The sequence below is a fragment of the Phascolarctos cinereus genome, unplaced genomic scaffold, assembly GCF_003287225.1.
Source record: "Phascolarctos cinereus isolate Bilbo 61053 unplaced genomic scaffold, phaCin_HiC Scaffold_726;HRSCAF=1367, whole genome shotgun sequence".
In the NCBI taxonomy this organism is placed as follows: Eukaryota; Metazoa; Chordata; class Mammalia; order Diprotodontia; family Phascolarctidae; genus Phascolarctos; species Phascolarctos cinereus.
The window spans coordinates 47,039,833-47,063,456 of record NW_027556098.1 but is presented as its reverse complement, the minus strand read 5'-3'; the positions used below and the strand labels follow the sequence as shown (position 1 = coordinate 47,063,456).

The following is a 23,624-nucleotide window of genomic DNA, read 5'->3' as shown; positions in this document are numbered from 1 at the left end:
GTGCATTTAAATACATTATTCTGAGGCTTCACCAGACTGGAAAAGGGATCCACCATACACAAAATGTTAAGAAATCCTGCTCAGAGGAAAAACAGCTTCAAAACTTTTCAAGGGCAACCACCCTTGGATCCTAACAGAATGAGGATTTCATGAAGAAAAGAATTTCCAGGAACCAGGAACTATGACTTTATTCTTTGGCCACATGTGCTCTCTTAGGTTGAGCCCATTCTCCCTAGGGACCTTGTTTGTGCAAAGTGAGAGTATTCACCAGTTTAAGGAGACTTTTCCATAGCTTTTTGCTATACTTGTTTAGTAAATACTATAAAAGCTAATTAATTGTGGCTGATGCTCCACCGGGATCACACAGATTGGGAGCTAATGAGCAACTATTACTAGCAGCTTAACCCTTAGCAGCTTTAAAGCTATCCCTAGAACTCTGAGAAGCATGCAGAAATCATCTGGGGACCTGGTCCACCAACAGAGTTGGGGAAAATAGCCCTTGAGGTGGTGCTATCTATACAAGTATTTATTTTATCCTATTAAAAGGGTAAGCTCCTTGTAGAGTTTGTTTTATTCTTTGATTTTGTATCCCTATTCTGTTTCACAATGTCTAGCATATAGTAAACACCTAATAAACGTTTGCCAGATTGATTCATTAATTGAAAGAATTTACAATCTAACTAGGGACAATGTACATATAAGCATATGCAAAATAGATACAAGGTTATTTTGGCAGAAGTAAACACTAGCAGGCCTCGTGTAGAAAGTGCCATTTGAGGAACCTAGGGATTCTAAAAGGCAGAGGGTAGGAAGGGCATTGGTTTAGGGGATAACTGGCATAGGTATCCGCCAGGGCAATGGAGGACTGTCCTGTCTGAGGAACATTGTAAAGGTGAAGAGAAGTAATGAAGCTAGAAGGGTAGGTTAGAGACAGATTGTAAAGTACTTTAAATGCTAGGTGACAGAATGCCAGACAAAGTCTGGAAGTTCAAATTCTGGCTCAGTCACTTACTCAGCTGGGTGAGTGACCTCCCTGACACTCTTTCAGGCACAGTTTCCTCATCTGTAAAATGGAGATAATAATCGTACCTATCTTACATGGTTGTTTTAACACATGTAAAACACTTAGTAAACCTTAAGCATTATATAAATGCTAGCTATTATTATGCCAAACAGAAAACTTATATTTAATCCTGGAAGTAATAGGGAGCTCCTTAAGTCTACTGACCAGGGGAGGGTCAAGGTTAGGTCCGCACTTTAGGAAAAGAGATTTTCCTCTGGATGGGGGAAGCAGCAGTGTCCGTTGTCCAGGCCAGATGCGATGGGCGACTGCACTAGGATGGGGGGTGGCTACCTGCCGGGGGACAAGTGACGGACGGGAGAGGTCCGGGAGGTTTGGCCTGATGCTGCTGGGAAGTGACGGGGAGATTTCAGAGGCTGCAGGCCCGGGTGACTGGTGCCTTCCACAAAAGCTGGTACACTCGGAAAAGGGCAAATACAGCGAGGCCTGTGGGCTGCTTAGGTGCGGAAGCAATCCTGGGGCGGAAGAGGCCGGAGCATGGACCTCCACGCTCATTAAATCTAGGGGCGCTGATGACGTCACCGAGAATGCGGCAAGCGACAGGAATCCTGGGACAGAGCCTTCGGGTTCACAACCCACAGGTGGAGCTGGGAGAGGGAGGGAGAAGCGCGCCCGAGCCCCTCCAGCAGGTGTGGCGTCCCGGGCCGCGGCCGCCCGAGCTTCTTTCTCTGGCACAGACGCGGAGGCCACGCCCAGAAGCCGGGCGCGTGGGGGCGCTGGAGGGAGCTCCAGCAGGGGAAGAAGGAGGGAGAGGGCCTGAGGAGGGAGAGGAAGTGAGAGGTTGGAGAGAAGGGGCGTGGGGGGTTGCGCGCGCAGCCTTCCCAGCGGGCAGTGCGTGCTTTTTCTCCGGTGTGTTCACTGTCTTGCTCGTTGTGATCCGTAGTTACCATCTAGCCATGGCGCTGCACGTTCCCAAGGCTCCGGGCTTCGCCCAGATGCTGAAAGAAGGAGCTAAAGTAAGCGAATGAGAGAAGACTGGCGGGGGAAGATGTTGGCTCGGTGCGGCCCACTGTGGTGGGAGGGTAAAAAAGAAGGCGAACTGCGGAGGGTGGGCGCCTCTGCAGACTGGGCCGCTGGGAAGGAGAAGGTTCCAGAAGGGGGTGGGGGTGGGGGTCGAGTGGCCCACGCTCAGTGCTTCGAGCTCAGAGGCCTGGGCGCGCGGCTTCCGTCGGTGCAGCCTCTGGGAGGGAGCCGCGGCGCAGTGGGAGGTGGTCACGTGCTCGGGGCACCTCCCTGGGACACGCGTTAGCGCTCCGCTCTCTTGTCTAGTGAAGAAAGCTCGCCCTAACCCTAGACGGGTTCACTTCCCGGCCGAACCTGTTTAGTAGCGGAATGGGAAAGCTTTTGGAGGATGTGAATCGAGAGATGATATTATGAAGGAAAGAAACAGCATTTAAGCACCTACTGTACCAACAGGTACGGTTGTAGGTTAAAAAAAAAGATAAGAACAGGTCCTTGTCAAGGTGCTTATAGTCTTAAAGGCTAAATCTATTACTCATGATCCTGTATTAATGCCAGTAAGTGTATAAGAGAAACGAAATAGTTTTTTGGGGGGCTCATGGGGACAGGCTTCCTTCCCTTCAAGTGCTGTGTGGAATGGAGGTATCATGGGGTGGTACATGTGGTACAGAGCACTGCCTTTACAGAGTCAGGATGAGGGTATACATCCCTTTTCTGATGTTTACTACCTGGGAGCTTGACCTCGACTTTTATTTGTAAAATGAGATACTGTGCTAGGTGGTCTCTGATGTCACTCCCAGCTTTAGATCAATTATCCTGAACAGCTTACAGACTTCAGTAGCTTCCATGTCTGCCAGCATATGATGACATCTCATTTGATCCTCTTAACACCTCTGTGAAATAGGTACTACAGCTATTATCCCCTTTTACCTATAAGAAAACTGAGGCTCAGATTAAGTGACTCTTTCCATGGTCTCACCTAGTAAATGTCTTAGGCAAGACTTAAACTAAAGTCTGTCATAACTAATTCTGAAAGTATTTGAATCTGTGATTTTTATTTCCTTCTCTCCCAGAAGCTTAGAATTAACCTTACCTAGCCCTAGGTTGACAGGCTGTGGTCATGGTCCCAAGACCTGGTCTGTCATGTAATTTCAGAGATACAGGTAGATTTTTTTATTATAACATTATGATGTCTTTTCTTACATTTTTACAATTTTAACTGAATTACTTACCTGGATATATAATTGCACTAGCAGAATGAAAGAATATTTTGAAAGAGTTGAGGTTTTGAATGGGGATATAAAGTAATAGCTAACTGGTTTGAAGAGTTTGGGGTTTTGCAAGCATAGCCTGGAGTTATATGATTCATTGCAAGTGCTTGTTTGAAAGCTTTGTTCCTAATAGAAACTTAAGAAATTTTTCTCTGTAAATTATGTAGTCATCTAGAAAATAAGTTTTGAGTGAAGGACTCGACCATATTTACAATAAATAATTTACTATATGTTCCATCTAATTCAGTGTTTGTTAAGTGCCTATTATGAGCGGCATTATGCAAAGTATTGTAGTGAATAAAGAGCACTGACTGCCTTTAGAAACCGGAACACTATGGTTCAAGGCCATGACATATTCTGGCTTTGGCACCTGCCTTACAACAAAGAGGTTTAGAGAATTGCCTGATCAAGTAATTTGCCCAGGGTCACAATCTGGATTAATAGGAGTTTCTCAGACCTTGGGTTCAAATCCTGCCTTAGATGCTTAGTAGATATATGACAATGAGCAAAGTCACTTAAATTCTTTGAGCCTCAGCTACTTTATCTGTAGTGGGAGGATAATCTGTAAAACAGTTATACTTTTAGTATCTATCTCACAGGTTGTTGTCAAAATAAAGGAAGATTGTGATGTTTTTCATGTTGTAAGGCTGTTAATATATACGTGGTACTGTGCTAGATTCTAGGGTTACAGAAATGAAAAAACAATAGTCCTTGCCCCAAAGAACTTCTTAGAAGTCCAGTGGTTTTGAGAGGCAGTATTTATGTGTTAATGGCAAAGCTGACATTCAGTATCACTTAGAAATAGTATCTGTTATATAGAATGCCCATGTATTCTGAATCAAAATCTGAAATTCCTCTTAAAAAAAGTGAAAATTTTGAAACTCATAGCAAAAGGAAAGTTTTGGATCTGATGATGCCTTTGGAATTGAAATAATATAATTTACATTAACAAATAATATCCTACTCTTTTTCACTACCTTTTGAGAAAGCATGTTTTGATGTCTAAACTGACCTATGATTCTAAAAAAATCAGTATCTTTTATGTTCAAAATGCTCATGGAGCATTTGTTACGTGGAGGATGCTGGGGGGGAGGGGGTGTTGTACAAAAATGAAGTACACTTTTTCTATTTCACAAGTCTTACTGATTATCAGTAATTATATCAACTGTATAATTTAAACTTTTTTTCTTTTAAAGCATTATTCAGGATTGGAGGAAGCTGTGTATAGGAATATACAAGCATGTAAGGAGCTTGCCCAGACCACCCGCACAGCATATGGGCCAAATGGTAATTGTAAATTTATTATATGCATCACTACTAGTTACTGCCTATTGTTTTAAGATTCATTTTATGGTTATTTAAAATTAGACATTTCCTATAAATCTGTAGCTATGGAAAAATTAGTTTTAAAATGTTAAATGTTATATAAGAGATTTGGGTTATGGACCCAAAACTTGAAATAGCAGAGGTCAGTGTCACTAATTTTCTTATTAAGAACATTTTAAAAACTTTTGACCTTATTTTTGTTAAGCAATGTTAAGTTATATCTAAGAACAATTTCCTAGAGTACTGGTAGAAGGAAGATAAAAAAGCAAATGAGATAGAAGCTTTGCCCTCAAAGATTTCTTTCCACAATTTTCTGTAATGGAAAGATCAGTGAATTTAAGAGACATGCTTTCTGGTGCTGTTCACCCTACCCCCCATAAGTGTGTGACCTTGGGGAAATCATTTTATCTCTAGACCTCAGTTTCCTCGTCTCTAAAATGAAATGGATAGATTTGATGGTTTCCAAAGTGCTTTGCAGACAATAAATACTACTAAGAATTCAGAGGTGGGAGAGGTCGCTTTTACCTGTGGTAAACTGGGAAGGTTTTATAGAAGAGGTATGCGGTGAGCTATCCATCAAGGATATTAGGATCATGTGAAGCTGTATGAAGAGTAAGCAATTGAAAATGCATGCTTTCTGGCTATCTGGGAAAAGACAGTACTTGTGGGGGTATTTTAAATTGTAAACCTTAAAGGGATATAGAAATATGAATTGCTCTGTTATTTTTAGGAATGAACAAAATGGTTATCAATCATCTGGAGAAGCTGTTTGTGACAAATGATGCAGCTACTATTTTAAGAGAGCTAGAAGTAAGTAATTAAGGGTACTTTGGTAGAATATATAATAAAAACTTGTCTCAAGAAATACGTTTTACTTCAGATTAGTATTATGGAAGATGTTCAGTGAACATAGCTGTGCAGAAAGAAAGATGGTTTTTAGAAATTTATTTCAGCGAAGTTTTATTCCATTAATATCAGTAAAGTAATACTTCATTTAGCTAGCATTTCCAGAGATGATGTATTCCAGATTTGGAATTTTCTAAATAACTGGTCACCTCTTTAAGAACTACCATTTATTTTAAACATTTTCTTGGAAATCTTTTCAAAATTAAATGCTTTCCTGACTTTTTTGTGTTTGTAACTGTACTTCTTTGTATTCATAACTGAACTTTTTCTTCTTGGTGTCTTAGGGTTGTCTTTCTGACCATTAGATATTGTACCTGTTGTAGAAAATACATGCTTGGGCTTAAGGATATCATTTGTGTAAGGCTTTTCCCCCTAGTTTGATGTGCTGCTTTTTATTTTAAAAATTCCTTAAATTTTATCTGTCTTTTCTCTTGTCACTTACTGTTTTTGTCAGTGTCTCTTGAGCGACTTTGCAGTTTTCAGTGGTAATGATGGATGAGTGATGTTACTCTTACAATAGTATTGGCCTGTTTGTGTTAGGACTAAAGTATAAAACTGTAGAAAAAGAGTGGTGCTAATTCTCCCACAGGAAGATTGAACATTCAGCCTTATTCTTATTAATGTAATAACGTCAATGAAATGAAAGGGAAAAAATGTATACTTAAATTAGGCTTATTGGAAGCTTTATTGGAATTTAGACACTGTTCCAAGGAAAAAATATTTTTAACTTTTTGATTAAAATTCGTTCTGCCAATAGGTACAGCATCCTGCTGCGAAAATGATTGTAATGGCTTCTCATATGCAAGAGCAAGAGGTTGGGGATGGCACAAATTTTGTCCTTGTATTTGCTGGAGCCCTTCTAGAGTTAGCTGAAGAACTCCTGAGAATTGGCCTGTCTGTTTCAGAGGCAAGTACTTCATTTTGTAATTTGCTCTGATTTGAACTATAATTTTAAAACAAGAACAGTAAGCATCTGTCTGCCCATTTAAATTATTTCCTCTTTAATTTTCATGAGGACCTAAAAATTTTATTTGTTATTTGTTACTAGTTTTAATGCAGTATAGACCATACATGTATTGTGTAGGATCGCTGATTTTCTGTATTTTGCCTTTTTGTTTTACTTTTTTTTTTTAATTAGAAACTTGGTTATCAGCAAAGAAAGTCTTTCCATATATAAAGATTGGAAAGAGGTTTGCTTATGAAACTGAATCTGTGATGTATTAAAGTGTGCTTAACATGCTAGCATTAGTCATTGTCCTTACTATTTTTACTTCTGAACTGTCTTTTGTTCTTTTCTGTATATTTTTGGGTTTTTCATTGGTGCTTTTTTTTCTTCTTTTTTTTTTGTTGCATCACTCTCACTACTTCCTACAATGTTCCCTTGTAATAAATATGTCAGGCAAAACAAATTTGTGTTGTGTTGGTCATATCTGAAAATATATATCTCACTCTGCACTTATTCTTTCAGGTGGTATGCTTAGGCATCAGTCTTTCAGAGTTGTGAATGTTCATTGCATTGAGCAGAGTTCTTAAGTCTTTCAGAATTATCCTTTACAATGTTGTACTCATTGTATAAGTTATTCTTCTGGTCCTGCTCACTTCACTTAGCAGTTTGTACAGTTCTTCACAAGTTTCTCTTAATCTGTTCCTTTCATCAGTTCTTATATTGTAATATTCTAGTACATTTCATATACCATAATTATTCAGACATTTCCCAATTGATGGGCATACACTGTGTTTCTAGTTCTTTTGTTATGACAAAAAGTGCTGCTATAAATATTTTTGTACCTGGGGGTCTTTTTTCTCTTTTATCTCTGGAGTATAAGCCCTAGTGGTGATATTGCATTTTTTCATTCTCTGTTCTTATCTCTAGCAGAGTAGGTACTTAATAAATACTCAGTGGAATAAAGAAATAAATTGGATATATAATTAACTCCACTTTTTATAAACTATTTGCAAAAATAAGAAAAGATGGCATTGTACAAAACTTTTATAATATAGATATGGTAATATGATAATCCCATCATTAATATGGGAGAAAAATCAGAAGATTAAAGAAAAACCTTTTCAGTGAATATGAATGCAAAAATGTATCTAATTGAATAAAATGTTCAGCAAAGAAGGTATGGGCAAATATTAAGAAATTTGTGTGTCATGACGAGGTTGGAATTATACCAGGATTGTAGGATTGGTTTAATATTAGAAAAAATGTAAATATGACTATATTAATAACAAAATCATTTAAAAATATTAGATATAAAAAGAGCTTTTAACAAGATACCATACCCATTTGTTTAAAACAAAGGTATAGGGGCAGCTAGGTGGCACAGTGGATAGAGCTCCGGCCCTGAAGTCAGGAGGACCTGAGTTCAAATCCGGCCTCAGACAAAACATTTGACACTTACTAGCTGTGTGACCCTGGGCAAGTCACTTAACCCCAGTTGCCTTAAAAAAAAAAAGAAGTTAAAACAAGTATAGGAAATCAATGATGTTTCCTTTATAATAGTAAATAATATCTATCTAAAACCAACAACCAGAATTATCTGCAATGGAAAAACATTAGGGGTTTTTCCAGTAACATCAGAGGTAAAGAAAGACTATCTTTTCTCCTTTTTCTGTTCTCTTTTAGTCAAACATATTATATTCTCTTTTCTCATTTCCTTTTTAAAATTTTTGAACTTAAAAGGGCAATAAGCATTTCCACATATGCTGTAGAACAGAGAAAAGGATCATAAATGAAACTGCATCTCTATTATGTAGAGCTTGCTTTTCCTTTGTAGATAAAGATCTGTTCTGCTTGATTTTTTTTGGCCTTTCTTTTGTTCCTTTCCTCCAAAAGAGAAGAAACAAAACCTTTGTAATCAAAATGCACATTCAAACAATATAAATTTCCACATTGGCCATATCCATAAACATGAATCATTCTGCACAAGAATCTTACTTGCCAACACTGTTATGTGATATAGTTTTAGAAATGATAACTGTAGCAGTAAGATGAAAGAAATCAAAGGAATAGTAATGGAAAACACAGTTATTGCTTTTTTCAGATGAAGACAAGTCTATGAGAAACCCTACCTAGAGTCAACCAGAAGGTTATCAACTTTGGTAAAGAAGGATATAAGAATACAACTACAAAAACCACTAACACTTCTGTGTATTAACAAATTTGATTCAGAGTGACAAAAAGAAATTCTATTCAAAATAACTACATTACAGGTAAACTGTCTGGGAGGCCATCTAGCAAGACTCTTGTAGGAACTGCTCCAAGCAGGAAAGTTGATCAATAAAAGATGTAAGCTACACAAAATGAGGAAGCCATTGAACATTGTAGCATAATGATCAATAAGTCCAATGATATCATCCAGGGTAAAGACTTGTTATTCAACAAAACTGATGGACAAACTGGAAAGCAGTTTGGCAGAAATTAGGTGTAGACCACATCTCACCACAATATTCTCCAAATGGATACACAAGCCAAATGTAAATGAAGACATTAGAGGCATTTCCTTCAGCAGTTTTCAGAGGATGTAGTAAGGCAGGATTAACTGGCCAGAGTAGAACAGCTTTAAGACATAGCAGGCAAAGGAGTCAAGGACTGCATAGAGTTGAAATGGTTAGCCTTTGCGTTCAAGTTGGAGACTTTGAAGTCAAAAATTAGTGAAAGTGTTTAAAGAAATAAGTTGCTTTCCAAGAACTGGTTTGGTACTCAAGAAGGTAGTAAAAGAGAAGAAATGTGGTCAGTATTAGCCATCTGTAACTGATTCTCCTTTCTTCCCCTAGCCTAGATCCTAATCACTGGTTCTTATTGTTTGTTTCCTTTTGAGCCTATTACAATCTGCCCTCTAAAGTTTGCTTTGCTTGTGACTGTTTCTTCCCTGTCCTTACTTGTCTGGTGGAATTTAATTTCTACACCAAACTGTGTTCAATTCTCCGTTTGCCAGTTCATATGAAAGTGAGGTTCATGATGAGCACACGATCTCCTCCAGGTTTGTATAGTCTTCTTACCAAGAACTTCAATTAAACAAGTTTCTTCTTCCTCATTTCATCACATTTTCCAACTATTTAAGTCCCTTCTGGTTGCTCAAAAAATGTTGCTCTTGCAGTTGGTGTTGTCATTTCTAAGATTCTGCCCAGTTTGGGTTCAGATGCTTGAAAGTAGCCTATTATGTTAAGAGTCTGGTTGTTATTGTTAACTCTGTAAAATTTTATTTCGCTTGATAGAATATTATTCCTGATTATAAGCCTTCATCTTTTTGCGTTGTGGAATGTCATTTCTCTCTCTCCTCTGTAGAGGTAGCTTGTGTGATCCTTGGTGTTTGAATTCTTTATTTTTGGCAGCTTTCAGGATTGTATTCTTTAATCTGGAAACTCTGAATTTTGATTGACTTTCGTTTTATTGTTTTAGGAGGTAACCAGTGAATTCTTTCTATTTTTACTTATTCCTTAGTTCTAATAGATTTGGGCAATTTTCTTTTATGATTTATTGAAGTATGTTGTTCAGGGTTTTTTTGTTTGTTTGTTCATGTTTTCTAGGGAATACATGTCTAAAAATTTCCTTGACCTGTTTTCCAGATCACTGGTTTTTGATGATAGATGAATTACATTTCTTTCAGTCTTATGACTTCATTCTAATATTTATTTTTGTCTCATGGAGGCTTTGAGTTCTATTCTTTTTTTCAGGTTATTGCCTGTAAACTTTTTCACCTTTTATTTTAAGCTATTTACTCTCCTTCCATTTTTTTCCCTGTGGATTTCTTTTTGCTTCATTTCTTCCTGGTATTATTGCCCTTGTGGTCAAACCATTCTTTTCCCTGAGGTGCTATTTGAACTTGTTTTGGAATTCCTGACTTTTTCCAGTTTATCCCTTGGTTTCTCTTAATTCATAATGTTTCTTTATTAAGCATTTTCTTCTGTTTACTAATATTTAACCTCATTTTCTTGATGGGAAATAGATACTTGGGTCAGATTTGCACTCCCTTCCATATTCTTGGATGGTGTGGGCAGGCCTTGCACCTGGATTTGGCTTTGTCTCCTGCTGTGGCCTTAAGAATCCCTAATCAGATGTTTTCACTTTATGTTGGTAGCAGACCTTTTCCAAGTTGCCAGATGCTATGCTTAATAAAATCGCACTTTATATGTGAAACCCTTTCAAGAATATATTCCTCCAATGTTGTTTTCTTTTCTACAGTTGTTTCTTCTGCTCTGGCTTCAGCACAGGCATTTTGTGGCGTGATCTAGCACCTGGCATATATCAGAACATCAAAATAACAAATCAAAAAGAAATCACAATAACAATTTAAGATAATAGGTTCATTTATTGTTTGAAAAGGTAATTACTGTCCTTTATATTTTAGGTCATAGAAGGTTATGAAATAGCCTGCAGAAAAGCCCATGAAATTCTTCCTGATTTGGTATGCTGTTCTGCAAAAAATCTTAGAGATGTTGATGAAGTAGCATCTCTGCTTCAGACGTCCATTATGAGCAAGCAGTGTGGAAATGAAGTCTTTTTGGCAAAACTTATTTCCCAGGCATGTGGTAAGTAAATTTTAATAAACTCACACAGTCCTTGTCCTCCAAAAGTTCAGTACTTTATAGTTTGGTTTGGTTGTTAAAATTGAGAGTGTGGTGATGATTTTGAGCAATGTAAAATTAATAGTGGAGTATATACAGACATACATACATGTGTATATATACACATACATACACATGCACATGTGCTTGAACTAAAAAAGGTGGTTACCAAAGGGGGAAAACATTCAAATGACTGAATGTCCTGAAATGAATGTTATATGGGAGCCAGGAATCTTCTTTTCTCTTAGTCTTAGTTTTCTCATGCATCTCTTATGTGAGCATTTCATTGCAGTAAGAATCTTTCATACCCTTAGACAAGTGGTGTCAAACTAAAAAAGAAATGGGGGTCTCTGAATCAGGATCCCTGTGGGGGCAGTATAATGACTTAGTTTTAGAATATAATATATGCTGTATTTGTATTTGTTTTAAATATTTCTCACTTACATTTTAATCTGGTTTGGGCTGCATGTTTGACACCTGTGCTCTGGAGAGGAACTTGAGGCCCTTTAGGTCCTCAGTTGCTGCCCTTTGACTGAATCCATACTTCACAGAACAAATCCCCTTAACAAAAGGATTTGTTCTGTAAAACTTGGACTCAGTCAAAAGGCTGTACCCAAGGACCTAGAAAGCCACATGTAGCCTCAAGGCCATAGGCCCCCTGCTCTAGACAGTTTGTTAGACCTGTAGAACTAAAAAGTGGGATGATTTTAGTTTGCTTTCCTTCCTCGTTAGCCAGAAGATTCCTCCAGTGTTCTTTTAATTTCTTGTGTTCTCTTGCTGCTTGGTAAACAGGAGTTTAAAAGCTCTTTAGTGGTATAATGAATTACTCCTTAATAAAATCACACTTATACTTGAAGCCATTTCAAGAGTATTTTCCACCAGGCTGTTTTCTTGTCTGCAATTGTTTCCATAGCAACCATCTCCGAACCATCTGTTCTCTTTATAGACTGCCTTATTTTAAAGAGATCAGATATCCTGTTTTTGTGGATGGTTTTAGGGATTTTCAAGGGTAATTTTGATTATAGTTTTGTTTTTGTTTTGTTGTCTGCTGTTGTTTTGCTTTATGCCCTGGCTTGAGAACCTAACCCCTTTTCTTTTAAAGCTTTTAAGTCCTTTCTCAATCTGGCCCAAATCTATCTTTCTAGCCTCATTGGACATTATTCTCCTTCCTGCACTTTGATCTAGCCAAACTGACCTTGTCTGTGCATCTCATATATGACAGTCTTATCTTCTGTCTCCATGCTTTCGCAGTGAATCCCTCACTCCATTCCCCCATATCTGGAACGTACTTCCTCCTTGCCTCCACCTCACAGAGCCCAATTCTTCCTTTAAGACACAGCTCAAGCTCCATCTTTTGCATGAAGCCTTCCATTATTCCCTTTCTCCCTCAAGTTGCCTAGTGCCTTCTCTCTCAAACTGTACTTTGTATATATTTGCATTTATTTGTTTTGTATTTATGCTGTGTATACACACACACACACACACACACACACACACACACACACACACACACACACACACCCACACCCCCCCCATGAGAATTTAAGTTCCCTGTGAGTAAGGATTGTTTCATTCTTTGAACTTCTATCTCCATCATGCCTTGCACATAGTGGTGTACTTAATATAAATACTTGTTGATTTGACATATAATCTTATTTCTTCAACAGTATCTATTTTTCCTGATTCTGGTCACTTCAATGTTGATAATATCAGAGTGTGTAAAATTCTGGTAAGTTATGAAAATTATTTATTTCATTTTAATTTGGTAAAGCATTTTGTTGAATTTTACCTTTAACTTTGGGCATAGGAAAACCAATCTTACGTAACTTTTTTTTTAACCAAAATATCCTTCATATATTTAATTTTGAAATTTATTTAGAGATTCTCCACCAGAGATTATGATAACCTGAATAGCATAGTGGAGATACCACTGATTTTGGTGTCGTGCCTGTGTTCAAGTCCCAGTTACTTCTTGTTATTTGGATATTACTTTATAACATTTGGGTATTTTTAGGTTGCAGAAATTCTAGCCTTTAATTCAAAATACGGTAATTTTACATCTCTCCATTTTTGGATGGCTATAAGTTTGTTGTTGTTGGGGTTTTTTAATTACATTTTTGGATTCAGACATTAAAAATCATGTTGGTTTTTTTTGTAACATTTGTTGGATTAAACCAGCATATTGATCTAGAATGGAGCTGAAGTTGGCAGATTGTCATCTCACTATAATAAAATAGTACTTGTCTACTGTATGTGCTGATCATAGTATATGGATGGACCCAGGTTCTTAAAGGCCATGCCGGTGGAGTGCAAGCTCTGATAGTCTTCTAGATTGGAGGGGACTATATCTGACATCTTAAGATTGGACTAGCTAAATTCAGAGAGCTTTATCACCAGATTCACTGTGCAGTAACAAATTGTTTTCTTTTAAAATAGCAACTCTTCTGGGTCATGGAAGAATTATGATCTGTCTTTGAAGGGAGTACCACACCAATTTAAATTAAGCTAATTGAAGCATATTAAAGCTTTATCTCTTCAGTGCATTAGAGCTGCATTAAACAGTGCTTTGAGGAGGAGGGTATTCTGATTATTTAGTTCATTTGGGTCCTAGCTAGTTATGTTTTACTATATTTGTTCATATGTTTTTGAAGAGTTCATTTAGATATCCTACTCATACGTGTATTGTTTCGAGATATTGATATTTCAAGATATTTTCTTTCACAGGGCTCTGGCATCCATTCCTCTTCAGTATTGCATGGTATGGTTTTTAAGAAAGAAACTGAAGGTGATGTAACTTCAGTGAAAGATGCTAAAATAGCAGTGTATTCTTGTCCTTTTGATGGCATGATAACTGAAACTAAGGTAGGTAGGTTTCAATTTAGGAATTAATGGTCTCAAAGATTTAGTTGTGAATGTGCACTAATTTTCTAAAGTCATAGCCAGAATATTAATTTCAGAAACTAGGTGCAGTCTTTTAGAGGCAGCTAGGTTCCCCATACTCCTTATCCTGGAGTCAGGAAGGCCTGAATTCAAATTCTGCTTCAGGCAATTAATAACTTTGTAACCCTGAGCAAGTCACTTAATCTCTTTCTGACCCAGTTTCCTTATCTGTAAAATGGGGATAATAATTAGCATCTACTTCACAGGGTTATTGTGGGTATCCTAAGGGGACATGATTGACTAATGTAACTCTTTGTTTTGTGTGGGTAGCATTTCCTTGAAAAGAATAATATACAATGATATGCAATATAATTATATAAAATAATAGAACACATTTTAATATAAGACCTATATAAACTCGGAGGGCCAGGGTACATACTTATTCCCTTTACTGCAAAGTTTCAGCAGTAGCCTTGGATTTCTTCACAGGAGTTCTAGGGGTTTTGTAGTCTTGAGAATCTGTGGAATTCTTAAGAATTATTTGGCCCATGAGATTGAAGTTTGAATAGGGTCTTTTTGTGCAACTACTTCTTCTATAACAGACATGGAGGGGAAAGAACCAAGTTGGGTTTCAGAATATACAAATAAGAAATTATATAAGAAATAAAATATTTTAAGTGGTTTTTCATACTTTAAATAAAATTTATCTTGACAGGGAACAGTACTGATAAAGACTGCAGAAGAACTAATGAATTTTAGCAAAGGAGAAGAAAATCTTATGGATTCGCAAGTTAAGGCTATTGCTGATTCTGGTGCAAATGTGATAGTAACAGGTGGCAAAGTTGCAGATATGGCTCTTCATTATGCTAACAAATACAATATAATGTTGGTCAGGTAAGAATTGAATGCCTTTCTGTATTTCTTTAAGAGAAATTACTTCATTGCCAAAAAAAGTCATAATAAAAAAGCATATTTGGGGTGTGTATGAAACCAGTGATCACTGACTGATTCTTGTCAGTGTCCTTCTATAAATCCTACACAGATCTACCCAGCAAGCTTGAAGTCTCCCTGTAGACCAAGGGTCTTCAAACTTTTGAGTCTCCGGACCCTTTTACACTCTTAAAAATGAGTCCCCCCTCCCCATGAGCTTTTGTTAATTATGTGGGTTAGATCTATTACTATTTACCATGTTAGAATTTAAAATGTCTTGGTATTATTATGAAATTAGTCTTTAATGTTGTGGACCCCCTGAAAGGGAATTAGAGACTCTTCTTACCACCCTGACCTCTCCCAGTTTTTGAAAGCTGCTGAAATAGGGTACCAACATAATTTAGGCTGTCTTCTTACCCCCACCTTTTCCCATGAACGGCGCAGCTCCACCCCATTTTCTAATCATAAATTTCCTTGATGTAATATAATTTTTCTTACACACAAGCTATTGTTGGTAATATGATACAGCCGGTTTCTGCCCTTTAAGTCACTTGGAGTTTTGATTCTTAATTGTGGTATTGCATGATTTGTAGCCATATAGCATAATCTGAAGAATACTGATATTATTGGGGAGTTTCTCTATCAGGGAACAGCTTGGAATCATTTAAAGTGGTGTACAGTTTCCCAAATGCAGTCCAGACCTCTTCATTTCTGGGCCAGCTTAATGTCTACCCTTCCCTGTGCCCCATACTCTGACCCCGTACATACAAATTCCATAGGGCGTAACAGGAACTTGGCTGCTCACACCTCTTGGATGAAATGGGAGATAGCAATTCTAATCCTCCTGTCGTGGTGGAGGACCACCATGTCCTAAGGTCTTCTGAGCAGTCATCTGATCTACTGATAACGCTGTAAAGCCTTTTGGGCTTTGACATCCACCTTATTGCTGTACCCTTAGGATTTCCTAGGCCTTTTCATATGCCCAGAAGCTGAAGTATCTTATATATTTTGTCTCCCACCCCAATTTGAGTGAGTTCCTCCCCCTTTTTAATTTGCATTAATAAATGCTTTTTTAATTTATTCATCTGCAGTGCCTGTTCAAGCAGTGGAATAATTCAGTGGATTACCCATAAGATGCATGCAGTAGTCTGGTCAATAGGCATACTTAATTCACTCAGTATGCAAAAAAAATTATTCAGAAATTTTTACCTATAGATACTCACTTTTATGTTTGTGAGTTGGAAGGGATTAGGTACAAAATACAAAGGGTACAAAATAACTATTACTGAGTGATTTACCCAATACATTGGAACCTTCTAAACAGCAGTGAATTTCAGAAAAGCCTTATCATTTTCCAGATGACTTAGGTAATTTTATAAAATAGAACTTTTTTCCTGCTTTGCTGTAATCAACAGAAAATCCTCTATACTAATTAAAAGTAGTCTCGACTAAAAAGGATTGTGGAACTAATAGTGATGATGAAATTGATATATCTGTTTAATTTTTGTTCATTTGTTGTCCTTCCAGTTCTGCATGTGAAAGCTGACTACCTATGGGTTGTGAACTAAGAGTGTTTTAAGTTTTCTCATAAATATCATCAGATGGTTTTTTTAAAAACTCAAAACCAAAAAAAAAACCCAAAACATTTCTTAGCTTATGGGCTATACAAAAATAAGCATCTAGCTGGATTTGACAGTTGGTTGTAGTTTTCTGAACTGGTATTGCTGTTGCCTTCTAAATATCCCTACTTAACAGGTAAACAGATTAAAAGGGTCAAGGCAGTTCCTGGGATTATTTAGTCTCCTTGTTAAACTTAATAGGAAATTGTGATGGTGTTTGGTAGTGTCATTTCATTATTTTTCTGCTTTTTGAATAGCAGCTTGAAGCCGTAGCAATTCATTTAGTGTCTTTTCATCTTTAGCCTTCTAATTTGGTATTGATTTTGACCTTTGCTCTAACATGTTCATAGCTTGCACACAAACTACTAGTTTGGAAATAAATCCCCTACTGATTGCCCTGTTTCCTGTCCTTCCTGTCTGTTAAGTTACAAGTATTCAGTTGTGTGTTTTTGTGATGCTTTTTTGATGTTTGCTTACCAAACTGCCAAAAGTCAACGCATAATTGCTCAAATCTTATTTTGTATGAGCTCTAAATGAAGCAGAAAGAAATGAAGTTGCAGCTAAATGGAGATTTTCTCTGGAAAAGCAAATAATGAATCTGAGAAAGTGAGCCTACCACTTCCCTAGTGCTAAGCAGTGTCTTTTTTAGTGTAGCATAAAATTATGTTAACTTTTTTTGACTGTCATATCACAGCATCATTTCATATATTTAGCTTACACCCTGCTAAAAATGACCAGATTTTTTTTAAACAGACTTCTATAAAATCCGGTCACTGCTCTCTTGAGTTTTAGAACCCACGTAAAACTTTACATTTAAACCTATTATATTTGAGCTTATTCATTTCAGGCCAGTGTGTTGGCCCGTGAAGACCTTTTTTAGTTTCTCTGTCATTCAGATCTCACCTTAGCTTTATGTAGTCTTTGAATTTTATTTATAGGGTTCAGTATTACAGCTAGGTTGATGAACAAGGATCTTTGTTTAGAATAACAATAGTTCAATTCAGAGTCTGAAAATTGTGAGTTTTAGCACCCCTTGGCCTTTTTTCCGTTGCTCTCACACCCTCACTGAAGAACTAGAAATTTGTACAAGACAGAATAATTTTGTATTTTTCTTTATTTCATGGATTCCCATGGCAAGATATTTCTTCGCAAAATGACAAACATCCTATCAGTTAGTTAGCTTTATGCCTAACTAGGCTGGTTTTAAAACAGTAGGCAAAAATATTACTTTGTATGGGTCGAATATTTGAAGCTGTTCTAGCTTAGAATTTGCCTTAGTTGAATCAGAGCTTACACTTTCCTGATACGTATATAAATATAGGCTTTGACTGCTCAAACAAGCACACCTTTAAAGAGAACTTCTCAATCCTCCGTATAAGTTCTGTGATTTACATCTTTGGTGTTCCCACATTTTCCCTTTCTCACCGTTTTTGATGCATGGAAGTGTGTATGTCCCTCCAAATATAAAGTAAATAAGGCCCTGTTTAAACATGAGTTCCTTTTACTGTTACACTGAACTTTACTTTTATTTGCTGCTGCATGACAACTTCAGGAGGAAAAATAATTCTGGGAAAGTATAATAGAGCACTAAACAGAGGATCAGAAGACACTGGTTTCAGTCCCAGCTATTATCGTACCTCTAAACTTTGGGCAAGTCACTCCTTTAGTCTTTCACTTGTAAAATAGAAACTAACAATTGAACTTGTTAGAGGGATGTTGTAAAGAACAATTTGTAACCAGAGTATGAACATGCCCTGACTATGAAGGCATATGTACAGATTACTTTTCATTGAGTCATAGATTTGGAGCTAGAAGATACCTAGGATATCACTTCAACATGCTTGGTCTTCTCCACCCCCATCTTATAGATGAGGAAACTAAGAACCTGTTTATTATGATTTGTCTAAGGTCATACAGAGAGTATAAGCCAGATATGGAATTTGAACACAGATTCTTTGATTCTCAAACCAAATTCCCCCCCCCTTTTCTAACCATGGTAGATCATTGAAATAAATAGTATAAAATGAAGGACACCAGAAAATTCTATCATTGGAGTGTCATTGCAAAATATTTTAGAGGGGGATGTGGTAGAAAATTGCAGTTTCCACATGTAGTCTGTAAGCCAATACCTTTTTTGTATATGTTAATACAGTCAATTACAAGTTTGTTTTGTTTTAAAAGGTTGAATTCAAAATGGGATCTCCGAAGGTTGTGTAAAACTGTTGGTGCTATTGCCCTTCCTAGACTGGTAAGTTGAATTTAAGTTCATATTTGGAATGTTTTTATTACTTTGATTATGTTAATAAAATTCTTTTTCCAGACTCCCCCTGTCCTTGAAGAAATGGGCCATTGTGATAGTGTTTATTTATCAGAAGTTGGAGACACACAAGTGGTTGTTTTTAAGCATGGTAAGTATGCCTTTGAAGAATTGCCTCTGCTTGACAATGTTTTCTCACTACCTTTTCAAAAAAAAAAACACCTTTCAATTCTTACAGAAAAGGAAGATGGTGCCATTTCTACTATAGTACTTCGAGGTTCTACAGATAATCTAATGGATGACATAGAAAGGGCAGTAGATGATGGTGTTAATACTTTCAAAGTTCTCACAAGGGTATGTAAAAACAAGCTTGCTTGGTGAAATTTAGTTCTTTTTCATGTCTTAATATCTCTAAAATCCTATAAATAATTTTCTGTAATAAAGATCACTTTTTCTTGTCATTACTTTATTTCCAATCGTATACCAACCCCTTCCACCCCCAAGCAATAGCTTTGAAGTTTTCTTTTAGTTAGACTACCTGCCAGTGCTGGGCCCTGTAATAGTTGTGTTTTTATAGAAATGAAGCTTTTGACTTTATCCCAAATATCAAACTACTACAAATTTGAATTCTTAGTATGTCCTTTCATTATAGGATAAGCGTCTTGTGCCTGGAGGTGGAGCAACAGAAATTGAATTGGCCAAACAGATCACATCTTACGGAGAGGTATGCCAATTTCTCTGTTGTTTATTTCTACTTAGGTCAAAATTAAAATATTAAAACATTTTATTTTGTTTTAGACATGTCCTGGGCTCGAACAATATGCCATCAAGAAATTTGCAGAAGCATTTGAAGCTATTCCCCGGGCATTGGCAGAAAATTCTGGAGTTAAGGCTAATGAAGTGATCTCTAAACTTTATGCAGTACATCAAGAAGGAAACAAAAATGTTGGATTAGATATTGAGGTTGGAGGACAACTGTTTGGAGTATACAACTGTAAAAACTTTCTTTTAGCATTCACATGACTAATGAAGCTTTAGTGGTATAAAATTATAGTACATTTAATTTTTCTCAGTTGGTTTTATTAAGATACTTAGGAACCCAGGTTTCACTGCTTAAAAAATAACAAACCCTCTCACATAATGATTTTAAAAGAGGGTTTTTTTGTGGCTTATAATTTGCATTTGGGTGTATACATGTTTAGAAAGAAAAAAAATAAACATAGTTCTGTTTTATTGGCAGGCTGAAACTGCTGCAGTAAAGGATGTGTTGGAAGCTGGCATTCTAGATACTTACCTTGGAAAATACTGGGCTATCAAGTTGGCTACTAATGCAGCAGTTACCGTACTCAGAGTTGATCAGGTAGGTGGGAAAAAAATTCTGTTAACTGAAAAACTAATTTTCTAAATTGAATATCTTCTCCTCTAAAGATTATGAAGTGTTTTCTATAACTCTTAAAATATGATTATACATATTTCAGCTAATTTAAGTGAAGGAATTTGAAAGATGTGATGTGGTCATTATTGGATAGCTTAAGAGAAAAGAGCCTAAGATAGGTGAGGAGATGAGAGTACTCAGATTTCCAGGATACTGAAAGACCTTGCAATCAGAGTCTCTGATCTTAGAGAACAGGGAGTGCCCCTAGAGATAGATAAGTTGCCCCATTTTTTGAAAAGTAGAAGTAGTCTGAAACTTTTATTCAAAGTAGTTGTAACCATTGACTATTTCAAGTCTTGTAATCTCTTCATGGACAGGATTAATACCATAAAATCCTAGATGCTACACCAGGTTTTGCTCCAAAATAAAGCTGGGAAGAGTGTGATTGAACCTGCCGAGGTTAATTTTTTGTGGTAACATAAAATTGGGGAAGGTTGAGTTTCATATAGAATGTTTTTTTATATTATGTTTTGCATTTATATACAATATATTGATGTCGTGAAGATTTTCTCTTTTTTTTTTTAAATAGATAATCATGGCTAGACCAGCTGGTGGGCCAAAACCTCCAACAGGAAAAAAGGATTGGGATGATGATCAAAATGACTGAACAGGTTAACTGAACATCTCAAGTTAAAAGATCCTGTTTATTCCAAAATGATAAATAAATACTATCAAATTTTTATGGCCAGTATTGTTTCACATTTGTTTCTTTACAGGGGAAGGGTGGTTTTGACCATTTTAACTGCAGTGCCTGTTTTCAAAATGGTGTCACTTTTCAGTGGATTGAGGATTTTCAATATTAAATTAATTTTCATTTGCTTCTCATGGCATTCTACAGATGAGGAAAATGTGATTTCATGAAAGAAGTTAAGTAACTTTCTCAGGCTACTATTAAGTGGCAAGTGTGGCTTAGCAGGGTTCCAGTGGTCTCATGACTTAATTTAATTCAGTGTTTAAGGCTTATAAAATAGGCATAAAAATATTCATGAGCAAGTATAAAAATGAAACAAATTTGATAAGTTTAGAACTACCTTATTTTACAAAGGTGAAGACTGAAAAATAATCTGTGCACTTCTTAGTAGAAGCCACTTTTGAAATCTCCAGGTTATTCATTTTAGAAACAAAATCCATAGCCACTGCTATTTTAAAAGACAAGAAAGTTTTTTAGATTTTTTTTTTCTTAGCCCAGAGATTTTTCCTTTCAATGTTGAATTTTTTACTACTTCCTAAAGTTTTAACCCTGTGAAGGCTCAAGGAAGTGACTTGACCAGGTATCATATCTAAGGGTATTCTGTGTCCAAATGAAGGGATCTTTCCATTGTCAGTCTTTCAGGTTGGAGGTGTGTGAATAGTGTAGAAAATGAGTGTATATATGTTAGTAGGTGTTTTTAAAACCAGCAGACAGCTTTGATACCTCCACTTTACAGTCCATATCTTCAGAAGGTCCTTTCCCAGCGTCATACAATCAAGGGATTGTAAGGTCCCTTGAAAAGAGCTACTTGTTGACTGAGGTATATGAATTAAAGTTATGCTATTTAATACCTATATAATAATGTATGGTCCTTTTTGCTGAGGAAAACAAAAATCCTGACCCACCTGGGCTTCTCTTTAAGCATTTCCCTGGCCTTTGGTCTTCTCCCTGTCCCTGAGGCTGTACTTCTGGCATTTTTGTTTCCTGTCTCACTTTTGTCTCCTGGAAAGAGGTCTTGCCAGAGATTCTAGATATGGATTGGAGGAATTATTTGACTTTGTCTTTCTGTGTCCTCCCACACTTTTCATTTTGATAGCGGATTATGAGAGTAGATAGATAAATGCCCCTAGCTGTCTCTCTTTAATCATGGCCTCAGTTCCAAAAACCATCAAAATAAGACCAATTCCATTATTTCATTCTATTATTGCTTGAAGTATCCAGCAGATGCTTCATAAGATTCCTCATAAATCCTTTGTCCAGTTTTTGTAGCAAATATGTCACTATACTGAGGAACACATGTTTATGAATTAGTATAAATTTTGCAATGTTTAAGGACATTAATCCTAACCAAGTTTCAACACAGCAAAATAAGTCTTAAAATTATTAAACCAGTAAATGGTATCTTTATTTTTCCTCTCAACCACAGACAGAAACAAAACATTTGTTACTTGCGATTCTGTTTAGTATCTTCCCTGCATCATTCCAGGACACATGACCTTTTCTGGAATATTCAAATTTATGTGAACATGATTCAAGTTGTCTTTTTTTCCCCCCCCCATTAAAAATCAAACAAACATGGGGTGGAATTCTTTTTCAGATTAATTTTTCAGATTAATTCGCTCATAAAACAGGAGGTAAGCTTGTGAATTTAGAACCTTAGTTGCAGGCACAGCTTGTACATGTGTATCACTGATATGAAACCACTGCCCCTTCATTGGTTCGTTTTCAAATTCTGTCAAGAAGAAAATTTAAAACAGGATTAAGATACAGGTATATTTTCCATATTTAAAGTAGTAATAAAATATTTCCAGATATTTACCTTGTGGACTAGTTCCATCGAGAACAAGGTTATAAAGATGACTATTTGAAGTTCTTGCCTTCACATAGGCAGTGTAATGCCCCCGCCTCATAGTACCACTGTGTTCAACAACTCCATATAAAGAATACAATACTTTTGTATTTCCTTCAGTCACGTTCTGTAAGAATTGAAATCAATTTCAAATTAGGGTAACACAACTCATTTGAAAAGTGTACTACTCCTTTAGTAAATGTTATTAAATTGGTCAAGACAGCAGACTGACTTAAAGAGTATAATTAAAGAAATAGCCCTTTCAAATGATTAACAAAATCAGATTAAGTTCTCAAAAAGCCTCTGTGATCTCAGCAAGGTGAGCATTAAATAGCACTCTTGTCCATATTTTCCTACTATGTAGGATCTGCCCAGAACCTTTTCCATATCCTCTCATAACTATATAGGATCTAGCCAAAGTTTTTGTTTAGGGCTAACTTTAGGTTTATTGTTTTAACTTAAAAAACCTCCCATTCACCCAACCACAACTATGCTTCATGCTTATATGAACAAAATTGATAATGTAAGCTATAATTTAAATACAAGAACCACTTTTACTTACCTTGCATTTTATGGTACAAAAAGGAGCCAAATCTATTACATCTGGAAACTTTATGTGCTTGTTGACTTTGCAAAGATTAAGACCAGCCTAAAAGGGGACAATTTAGTTTATTTTTCTAAAGTTAAAAAAAAATTGTAGTGCTATACATACTACGTAAAACTCTTAAGAGAGCTCCCTTGTGTCTCTGTTTGGTTTGGCCAAGGATTAAGGAGTCCAAGGGATCCCACCTTTGCCATTAACCAGCAAAGTCATTAGCTGTATCTAGGCCTAGGCCTAAATTTCATCA

At 36.5% G+C, this 23,624-nt stretch overlaps 2 protein-coding genes across 3 annotated transcripts in view; one reads left to right on the top strand and one right to left on the bottom strand.

Annotated features, from left to right (window-relative positions):
* The first annotated feature begins 1,870 nt into the window (after positions 1 to 1,870).
* Positions 1,871 to 20,924, top strand: CCT8 (chaperonin containing TCP1 subunit 8). 2 transcript variants are annotated; one of them, XM_020995996.2, is made up of 15 exons: positions 1,871 to 2,037; positions 4,509 to 4,599; positions 5,369 to 5,448; positions 6,302 to 6,451; positions 10,899 to 11,079; positions 12,783 to 12,844; positions 13,840 to 13,977; positions 14,711 to 14,889; positions 18,726 to 18,792; positions 18,865 to 18,952; positions 19,040 to 19,155; positions 19,454 to 19,525; positions 19,600 to 19,764; positions 20,042 to 20,161; positions 20,766 to 20,924. In XM_020995996.2, exons 1-15 carry the CDS (start codon positions 1,978 to 1,980, stop codon positions 20,841 to 20,843), a joined length of 1,647 nt encoding a protein of 548 aa, XP_020851655.1. In that variant the 5' UTR covers positions 1,871 to 1,977; the 3' UTR covers positions 20,844 to 20,924. The 2 variants fall into 2 exon arrangements, with proteins under 2 accessions (XP_020851655.1, XP_020851656.1); XM_020995997.2 differs by lacking the exon at positions 1,871 to 2,037 and adding an exon at positions 2,390 to 2,497.
* Positions 20,925 to 22,301: 1,377 nt separating this feature from the next.
* The window catches only part of USP16 (ubiquitin specific peptidase 16), a 36,046-nt gene continuing 34,723 nt past the window's right edge, over positions 22,302 to 23,624 (bottom strand). Inside the window, 3 exon segments of the mRNA XM_020995994.2 lie at positions 22,302 to 22,659; positions 22,747 to 22,903; positions 23,339 to 23,425. Coding sequence (XP_020851653.1) covers positions 22,526 to 22,659; positions 22,747 to 22,903; positions 23,339 to 23,425 — 378 coding nt within the window. The 3' untranslated portion in view covers positions 22,302 to 22,525.